The sequence below is a fragment of the Brassica napus genome, unplaced genomic scaffold (assembly GCF_020379485.1).
Source record: "Brassica napus cultivar Da-Ae unplaced genomic scaffold, Da-Ae ScsIHWf_1335;HRSCAF=1905, whole genome shotgun sequence".
Lineage (NCBI taxonomy): Eukaryota > Viridiplantae > Streptophyta > Magnoliopsida > Brassicales > Brassicaceae > Brassica > Brassica napus.
Window position 1 is genome coordinate 85,469 of NW_026014751.1, and position 10,278 is coordinate 95,746.

Genomic DNA, 10,278 nt, shown 5'->3' on the forward strand with positions numbered 1-10,278 from the left:
GAACTAATCTTGGACAGTACCTCACTTAATTGTAGGAGAATATGACTGGCTTGGACGGATTGAATTGGACAGAGCTTCCGCGTCACAATCGTAGAGAATCGCCGATTGGACGGAACTGGCCTTCTCGGTGGAGTATCGGTCTTCAGAATCGACCATACTCTAGAATCGATCACTTCCTTTCTTTATCTCTCTCTCCATAGCCACGTTGACTTGACTCCCATCTGATCTGATCTTCACTTTATTGACCTTCAGTTGGACAGAACCTTCCCAAGGTGCTGATTCGAAATCAATAGAGAACTGACCTCGAAAACTCTCTAAAACTCTCGATATAGCTCGGAATCACTTGCTTTCTTTTTCTACTTTTCTCTCATGTTTTTAACTGGGTTTGGACAGGTCTGGATGTGAAGAAATGAGCTGGGGTCGTGGGGTATTTATAGGAGGCACCAGCCAATCAGCTTCAGGTTGGTGGCAGCCGGTGTGTCGCTCCGCATGGCTCCGGACGCATGCACGGCGGCACCTCGTGCTCCACATGGCTGGCTGCATGTCCAGGACACATGCAGGACGCCACCACTCCTCCCAGATGTCAGGATGCATGACTGGAGCTCATGCAAGGCGCCACACATCCTCACACATGTCGATCAGCATGCTTCGCTTGCATGCGTCGCGACATCTCGTGCTTGGCCGATCCACCTCGTGCTCCACATGGCTTGCTGCATGTCCAGGACACATGCAGGACGCCACCACTCCTCCCAGATGTCAGGCTGCATGACTGGAACTCATGCAAGTCGCCACAGCATCACACACATGGCTGGCCGCATGCTTTGGTTGCATGCGCGGAGACACCTCGTGCTTGGTCGCTCCACCTCGTGCTTCTATGTGTCAGGCTGCATGGACTGCTTCCATGAACGGCGACACCTCAAGCTTCTGTAGACACTCAGCTTGCTGGACAGTTGACACCACGTTCTGAACTCATGCAAAGAGCCACCTCGAGCTTTTCGGTCCATTGGCCCGATTTCGGTCCTTCCGGTAAATTTTCGTCCCGCGATCAATCCCAAATATTTTTCTACAGCCTCTCTTATGCTCAGAACAATTTTAATAAACTCCACTTGATCTCTGAAGTTGCGGGGAAATATGTCCTGAGCCTCCGGCTTCCTCGAAAAATTTCATAATACCGAAATTAGGGTTTTCGTCCAATTTCGGGTTTTCCCGTCGTGCTTCAATCCCGTCGTGCTTGCTCCCCATCGTGCTTACTTCCCGTCGTGCTTAATTTCCATCATGTTTCCAATGTCTTCGAAATAATATTCCGCTGATACGAAGTTTTGCAGAAAACTTCGTGGTGAAGAAACGTCATTCTTCCCAAACGTCGAGCTTCTAAACCGTCGTGCTTCCAAAAATGTTATGCTTCCAAAATGTCCGTCTCATCAATCTAAGGCATCTTCTAACTATGGTCGACCAACTTATTCGACACATAGTTAACTCACGATCATTTCTTCGCCCACCTCGTACTTCAAAACTTCTCGATCGATCCATATCGCCCGCGACTCGACCACCACAAAGATACTTGACCATTTCTTTTTTTTTTTTAACGGGTTTCTACAACGTCCTTCAACATAGCGATGCGACGCGCAAATCTGACCGACAAAGACAAAGACGCCGGCTTTTGCCAACTCTTCGTCGAAACCCTAGAAGGACCGGCCCTTACTTTGTTCACAGGCCTCAGAGAAAACTCCGTCGATTGTTTCCACGATCTCTCGACGGCCTTCCTGAAAAACTACATCATGTTCACCAACCAAGAAACGACCGTGTCAGATTTGTGGAACCTCACTCATACCAGCGGCCAAAGCCTCCGCAACTTCATGGAGAAGTTCAAGGCTATCGTCTCGAAAGTTGATATTCCTGACCATATTGATGTTAGGAGTTTTCAAGGCTCCTAAGACAAATGTTGTAGTATAAATGATTGTCGAATCAGTTCTGAGAGAAATCAAAGCACCGAGAATGCAAGTAATCACTTAATCTAAGTGCAACCAATGATTTAGATGGGTTTTTAAACTATGACTAATTAACAGGAATAACTAAACGATACTTTCTTAACTATTGGAAAAGAGAACTCATGGATATAGGGATTAAACATCGGGTGATCAAGCTTCGAACTAAAAATGGCAAACGATCAATCAATCTATTAACCTTAAGCTTAGACACAATCCTAAACAAACTCTATGTCTAGATGAATGTTCATTTACTTAACACAATTCAAACATCAAATGTCTTTGGTTGAATATATGAAAGCAATCATTACTAACAAGTCTATTAGCTATCTTAGCATCTTTAACAACAAATGTCTTTGGCAAGGTATGCTAAAAGTCTAGGAGAGTTGTCTCGGGCATTTCATCGAACACCTTTCGGGTGAGAAATGCCTAAGGATCAACAACTGAGTGGCCAACTCAGAAGATGCTTTATGTTCACTCTACTAGCAAGGCAATATGAATGATCTACACTAAAACATCCTAGTTCTAACCTAATCACCCTTAATCTCCCTAACCCATGAATTCAAAAGGTGATTACTCACTAATCTCCATGATTCCTCTTAAACCCATGGTGGATTTCAGATTAATCATGTAGAGAAACACAGAAAATAAATAAGAACAAAGAATTTCAATAATAAACTGATCAATTGATTCAAAGAGATGACTTTCCAAAGGTTTTTGGTGGTTTTTTCTAAGAACAAAGATATCCTGCCTCCTGGTGGCTTACAGAGTAATAAAACATAGGTTTAGAAAATAAAAACGTGCATAATGAAATGACCAAAATGCCCTTGAGAAATCACAAGTTCGAGCAGAAATAAAACACGCAGCGACCTCAGCCCGTCGCTCCGACAAGTCGCTCCAGGCTTCGGGAGCGACCTCGCTGTGTCGCTGCGAGAGGTCGCTCCGGGTTCGTTCTCGCGTCTCCGGGTGATGAAAACGCGAGCGACTTCTTCCTGTCGCTCTGGTATGGTCGCTCCAAGCTTCGGGAGCGACTTCAGCACGTCGCTCTGGAAGGTCGCTCCGAGCTTGTTCTCGCGTCTCCGGGTGATGAAAACGCGAGCGACTTCTTCCTGTCGCTCTGGTATGGTCGCTTCAAGCTTCGGGAGCGACTTCAGCACGTCGCTCTGGAAGGTCGTTCCGAGGTGTAAATGTGTGTCTCCGGACGTGAAACCGCGAGCGACCTTGTGCAGTCGCTCTGGATGAGTCGCTCCGGGATGTGGTGCACAGCGACCTCATGCCGTCGCTCCGAGAGGTCGCTCCAGCAGTGCTCGTCCAAAGCCCACTCTAATCACCTCCTTTTGAGCTCCAAATGCACCCAAATGTCTCCAGAAACTCCATGTGGTGCTCAACTACCTGATAGAGACATATGTATGCAAAATGCAACCTAGACATGGCTAAATCCTAATCTATATGATGAAAATGCACATGAATAAATGGATAAAACAATGTAAATATGCAAGATATCACATATCGCTGTCGAGTCTCTGATGAACACTCTACACGTCGACTCCACGTTCCGTCAGGATCTTTACCGATACCCGACGAAATCTGTTTCCGACGCCATCGCTCGCTCGAACAACTTCATCCGCATGGAAGAAGACACAAGAGCAAAATTCGCAAAAGAAGCAGCAGCGAAACAACGACCTGCCCGAACAAACGACACCCAGCCTGAGCCCCGCCAGCACTCCTCCGGTGGGAATACCACTCAGAAGCGAGGCTACGTTAGCTCGGTGGGCGACGAGGAATCACCAAAAACAGCAGCCGTCACGCGAGAGAAAGCCTGGAATCACTGGGACCGAGACTCCGCCTCGAAGCAATCAAAGTCGTCCGAGCCAACGAGTTCAAACTCCGAGGAGCCAAAGAAATGGTGCCTCTACCACAAAAGGGATTCCTACGATACAAAAGAATGCAAAGTCCTCATCGGGCAATTCTTCGACGGGATCACTAACGGAACGATTCAAATGCCCACTTCTCCAACAACACCGAAAAATACCAAAAGCTGGAGTAAGAACAAGGAGAAGAAGGCACAGAAGTCTCAACAGAACACGGCGCCGAGCGAGGAAAGAGCGAGCCCTGAGCGCACTCCTGTCAACAATGTTGGCCACGCCAACGACTCGTCAGAAGACGAACATCCGCGTCGCCGGCGACGAGTGGAAGTCATACTATCTCGCCCTTGCGACTCCTCTGACGACGATTCCTCGACAGTGCAACCAGATTTACGCGAAAAACTGAACAGCAAAGTCGAGCAGTCTCTCACGTCCCCGACAACATACAAAGACCTGCGCACCCTATTGAAGCGAAAGAGCGCTACGGACGAACACGTAGGAAGCACCGACCTCCGCGCGGCAATCTCAAAGTCTAGCGCCAGGGGAATAGGTGAACACGGAGACCTTCGCGACCAGCTCAATTCAAAGACCGATGACCTGCGAATCCAACTCAACCGTTCGAAAGGGTCCGATCTGCGACGACGTCTCGAATCAAAGAAGAAAAAGCCCGCAGACACTCCTCAGTTCGAGAACACAACCGACGATTTAAGAAAGTAGCTCGAATCAATGCGAGCTACCCGTACCCCGCACATTAGCGTCATAATGGGAGGATCACCTCCTTGCGGCGACTCAGTTCGAGCTGTCAAAGACTACAAACGACAAGCAACCACCTCCAAGAAGTGGCCACCTCCAGTCAAAAATGATCACCAGATCACTTTTTCGGCACTAGATACCAAGGGTGTCCACATGCCGCACAACGATCCTCTCCTTGTCGACCTCGACATCGGAGAATGCCTAGTCGCGAAGGTCCTCATCGATACCGGCAGCTCAGTCGATCTCATCTTTCGCCACACACTCGACAAGATGGGAGTCGATTTACGAGATATGAAGCCATCCTCTCGCACGCTCACTGGTTTCAACGGAGCCTCAGAGCAAATGATCGGAACAATTCGTCTCCCAGTATACGCAGGTGGTATAACCCGTACCGTCAAGTTCTCCGTCGTTCGAGCCAAAGCACCATACAATGCCATCCTCGGAACACCATGGTTGCATTCCATGAAAGCAGTTCCCTCGACGTACCACCAATGCGTCAAGTTTCCCGGCAAAGACGGAAAAACACAGACGATACGGGGAGATCAACAAGCCGCGAGAGAACTGCCGATTGCAACTGTAAAGATGCAGCAACAGGCTTCCCTCGTCAACTCCGTCAGCAAACCACTCCACAAGATATACCCCCAGAAGGAGGAAGTTCGCGAAGTCGCAATTGACGAATCCGACCCAACGAAAATCGTCCGAGTGGGCGTCTACCTGTCCGACGACATATGTTCAAGGATCATCTCCTTCATCAAAGACAACGCTTCAACGTTCGCCTGGAAGACCTCCGACATGAAGGGGATCGACCCCGCAGTTACCTCCCATGAGCTGCACGTCGACCCGACGTTCAAACCCATCCGACAGAAGCGACGGAAACTCGGTCCAGAAAGATCTAAAGCAGTGAACGATGAAGTCGACAGGCTCCTCGACGCGGGTTTTATTACCGAAGTTCGATACCCCGAATGGTTAGCCAACCCGGTCGTCGTCAAGAAGAAGAACGGCAAATGGCGCATATGCGTCGATTTCACGGACCTCAACAAGGCGTGCCCAAAGGATAGTTACCCACTCCCTCACATCGATCGTCTCGTCGAATCAACCGCTGGTAACGAACTCCTAACCTTCATGGACGCTTTCTCAGGCTACAACCAGATCTTGATGCATCCCGACGATCGCGAGAAGACGGCATTCATCACCGACAGAGGGACTTATTGCTACAAGGTGATGCCCTTCAGGCTAAAAAACGCCGGTGCGACCTATCAGCGACTCGTTAATCGAATGTTCGCTGATCAGCTTGGCAATACCATGGAAGTGTATATCGACGATATGCTAGTCAAATCGCTCAAGGCCGACGACCACCTAAATAACTTGCGCGACTGCTTCAAGATCTTGAACGACTATAGGATGAAGCTCAACCCGGCCAAATGTACCTTCGGTGTCACTTCCGGGGAATTCCTCGGCTACATCGTTACTCAGCGAGGAATAGAAGCCAACCCCAAGCAGATCTCGGCGATTCTCGACCTTCCAAGCCCGAAAAACAGCCGCGAAGTGCAGCGACTAACGGGACGCATTGCAGCTCTCAACAGGTTCATCTCGCGATCGACCGACAAGTGTCTTCCCTTCTACGAGCTACTAAGGGGAAACAAGAGGTTCCTCTGGGATGAAAAATGCGACGAGGCGTTCAATCAACTCAAGCATTATCTCACGACCCCACCCGTTCTATCGAAGCCAGAAGCCGGCGACACACTATCTCTCTACATCGCCGTTACATCCTCCGCCGTCAGCAGCGTATTGATTCGAGAAGATAGGGGAGAACAGAAACCAATCTTTTACACAAGTAAAAGAATGACGGAGCCCGAGACGAGATATCCAACACTCGAAAAGATGGCCCTGGCCGTCGTCACCTCGGAAAGAAAACTGCGACCCTACTTCCAGTCGCACACGATCGAAGTACTGTCCAACCAACCACTCAGAACGGTTATGCAAAATACTAACCAATCGGGACGGTTGACCAAATGGGCGATGGAGCTAAGCGAACAAGACATCGTTTACAAAAATCGCATAGCAGCAAAGTCACAAGTCCTTGCCGACTTCTTGATCGAGTTGACGCCAGAGCTGGAACAAGACCTCATCCTACCAAGCGTAAACTGGATCCTCCACGTCGACGGTTCATCCACGAGTAAAGGATCAGGAGCAGGAGTGCAATTGCAATCACCAACAGGAGAACTCATCCGGCAATCATTCAGTTTCGGTTTCGCGGCATCAAACAACGAAGCTGAGTACGAATCCCTCATCGCGGGGCTCCGTCTCGCCAAGGCGGTGAAAGCCAAACGAATCAGCGCTTACTGCGACTCTCAACTCGTCGTCAGCCAGTACCTCGGTGATTACGACGTCCGCAACGACAAGATGGACGCCTACCTCAAACTCGTCCAAGACCTCACGCGAGACTTCGAGTTCTTCGAACTCACGAAGGTTCCTCGCGGAGAAAATGTTTGTGCCGACTCCCTCGCCGCTCTGGGAAGCAAGTTACACGACCAGGTCAAAAGGACAATCCCGATCCATAAAATCGAGAAACCAAGCATCGATACGAAGGCAGAACAGGCCGCGATTATAGCAGCGATCAACGACGCGATGGACATTGACGAAGCGGAATCCCCCTCGCCAGATGATCACTCAACCGATTGGCGTAAGGAACTCATTGATTACCTCGCGGAAGGTGTACTGCCCGTCGAAAAATGGGATGCCCGGCGACTGAAACGACGCAGCACGCACTACGTCGTCCTGGACGGGGAACTACACCGATGGACTGCAACAAAGGTACTACTCAAGTGTATCGCCGGCGAAGAAACGAGACTCGTCATGGCCGAAACACACGAAGGAGCAGCAGGCAACCACTCGGGCGGGCGAGCTCTCGCACTAAAAGTTAAAAACCTCGGATTCTACTGGCCAACCATGAACGCCGACTGCGAGACATACGCGCGCAAATGCGATAAGTGCCAGCGTCACGCCAAAACCATACACAGCCCAACGGAGTTTCTCCACACCTTGACTGCTCCATACCCATTTATGAGATGGGGAATGGACATCATTGGTCCGATGCCGGCATCCCGACAAAAGAAGTTCATCCTGGTACTCACCGATTACTTCACCAAATGGGTTGAAGCCGAAGCCTACGCCAGCATAACCGACAAGGAGGTACAAAACTTCGTCTGGAAGAACATAATCTGCCGACACGGGCTCCCATACGAGATAATCAAGGACAACGGTTCGCAATTCATCTCGCATCACTTCAAGGGCTTCTGCGACAGATGGCGCATACGACTCAACATGTCGACACCGAGAAACCCGCAAAGTAATGGTCAAGCCGAATCGACGAACAAGACCATCATAGACGGTCTGAAGAAACGACTCGACTTAAAGAAAGGTTGCTGGGCAGACGAACTAGATGGTGTCCTGTGGTCCCATAGAACCACTCCTCGCGGAGCGACGAGGACTACACCCTTCTCAATGGCCTACGGCATCGAGGCGATGGCTCCTGCAGAAGTGAACGTGACGAGTCTACGCCGGTCGCGCATGCCACAGAACACTGAACTCAACCGCGACATGCTCCTAGACGCACTCGACGATATCGAGGAAAAGCGCGACCAAGCGTTACTCCGCATCCAGAATTACCAGCATCAAATCGAGAGCTATTACAACAAGAAGGTCAAGTCGCGTCCTCTCGAAATGGGCAACCTCGTCTTAAGAAAGGTCTTCGAAAACACTAAGGAGTGGAAAGCCGGCAAGCTCGGCGCCAACTGGGAGGGACCATACAAGATAGTCGAAGTCATCAAGCCAGGAGTATACCGCCTCGAGACTTCGACAGGCGAAGCAGTACCGAGAGCCTGGAACTCCAAACATCTCCGCCTCTTCCATCCTTAGTCAAAGAAAACACCAACCCGAGTAAATGCGCCACAAAGGCCACTTTTACTCGCAATCTACTAATCGAGTGAATGCGCCACAAAGGCCACTTTTACTCGCAAAAAAAAAAAAAAAAAAAAAAAATCGAGTGAATGCGCCACAAAGGCCACTTTTACTCGCAATCTAAGAACTACGAATGGCTTGATTCCCGCAAAGGGATACGTAGGCAGCCCAAAGAAAAAGGGTCCAGCGAAATAAAAAAAATATATATATAAACCCTCCCCGAGGAATCGATCTCCAAAGCAGACGATCACTTAAGCGATGCCTACACGAGCACGCCCCGGCTCCTCGAACAAACGTATCGGCACTTGCATCCCACGTTGAATACGTCCTGATCAGACACATATTCACGGGAATCGACCGCGTTGCGACCTAAACCAACACGGCCGAGACAATGACTCCAATTCATCCTATAATTAACTAAGTAAGGTCTGGCCAACCAAACGCTTGAAAATTACATTAGGATCGACTCGGAACCGTCAAAGTCGAAAATTCTTAATTAACGACTTAAACTTAAAGTGGCAAACGGTCGCGACTCAAAGAGGTCAATCGAGACAAAGTCATAACAAGTTTAAAATTATAATGATTCGACATCTCGAACAGCATTTACAACGAACGAACAGAGTCACTTCAAAATCTTGAGAAATCGCGATTTTGATAGACAAATCTAAGTTAAGTAAATCAGTTCAAATCACCAAAGAGTTCAAGATGGCGAGAAAACAACAAAATAAAAGCCTCGAGGGCAAAGGTTTGAAAAGCTACAACAATGAGTCCTATAAGATTCGAAAGAAAACAACATACAAGAAACGCTAATCCTCTCGGTCGCTCTCACGATCGTTGAGGGCAGAAAGCTCTGAAGCCCTAACACTCGACTCGCGAGCAACCTCCTCGTTACCTCGACGAGATCCTTCAGCCGAAGTATCCGAGAGCACGAGGACAGGAGCACCGTCTTCAGCAGCGTTGGTCCCTCGATTAGGCGTCTCCCCCTCAAACGCAGCCGAAGAACCCTCTACAAAAGGCGTCGGCTCGTCACGGCGTCCATCGATTGGATCAGAAGGCGGAGTAACAAGATTTGCTGCGGTCTCTGGGTCAATCAGACCGGCGTTGGACCCGTAAGGATCAAGACTCGCCAAAATACGAGCATCTACAAACTGGGAATCCAGTACAAGAGGAGAAAGCATGAGATCCCCCTCGGGTATCTCGCCAACCTTGAGCTCCTCGGCCTCCTGCTCGTATTTCTTCTCTTGCTCCGCGAAAAGATCGATCGTGGCTTGCAAGATGTCGCTCCCAGCCCTCTTCAAGGCTTCAAGGCATTTCCTGGTCCCAAAAGCTTGGCTATGAAGCAACCGAGCCTTGTCGTAAAGACTTCGGCGTTCCTCTCGGGAGCGAATCTTGGCAAAGCGACGGTTAGCCTTCGCAGACATCTCGGCTTCAACCCTTCCTCTTTCCTTCGTCACTTCCAAGATCCTGGAATCCCTAAGGCGCTTCATCTCTCTTTCATGAGATGCAGCGAGCGAAGCCTTCTCGCTCTCGAGCTCGGCATTCTTCTGCTCGAGTTCATGGATAACCCCGCGAGACGCCACCAGATCGGCCTTGAGTTCGTCTCTTCAAGCCATCGCGCGGGTGACCATCCCATTGAGCCTCTCAACGTTAGCCTTTGATGTACTTAGCTGACGAGCAGAAGCTTCCTCTTTCTCCGCGTGCTCCTTCTTGGCCAG

General features: G+C 49.6%; 1 protein-coding gene across 1 annotated transcript; it reads left to right on the forward strand.

The window, feature by feature from the left end:
- Nucleotides 1–4,612: 4,612 nt before the first annotated feature.
- LOC106442658 lies at nt 4,613–8,521 on the forward strand. Its single transcript, XM_048771943.1, has 3 exons — nt 4,613–5,551; nt 6,077–7,027; nt 7,073–8,521. The coding sequence occupies exons 1-3, from the start codon at nt 4,613–4,615 to the stop codon at nt 8,519–8,521; spliced, it is 3,339 nt and encodes a 1,112-aa protein (XP_048627900.1).
- The last annotated feature ends 1,757 nt before the right edge of the window (nt 8,522–10,278 follow it).

What these genes read in the sequence shown, in the direction of transcription:
- LOC106442658 (XM_048771943.1), top strand. Translation starts at nt 4,613, where the DNA reads ATGGGAGGATCACCTCCTTGCGGCGACTCAGTTCGAGCTGTCAAAGAC. An exon ending in ACGCGGGTTTTATTACCGAA is followed by an intron (nt 5,552 to 6,076) that starts GTTCGATACCCC and finishes ATCGTTACTCAG; the next exon opens with CGAGGAATAGAAGCCAACCC. An exon ending in TGGACGCCTACCTCAAACTC is followed by an intron (nt 7,028 to 7,072) that starts GTCCAAGACCTC and finishes GAACTCACGAAG; the next exon opens with GTTCCTCGCGGAGAAAATGT.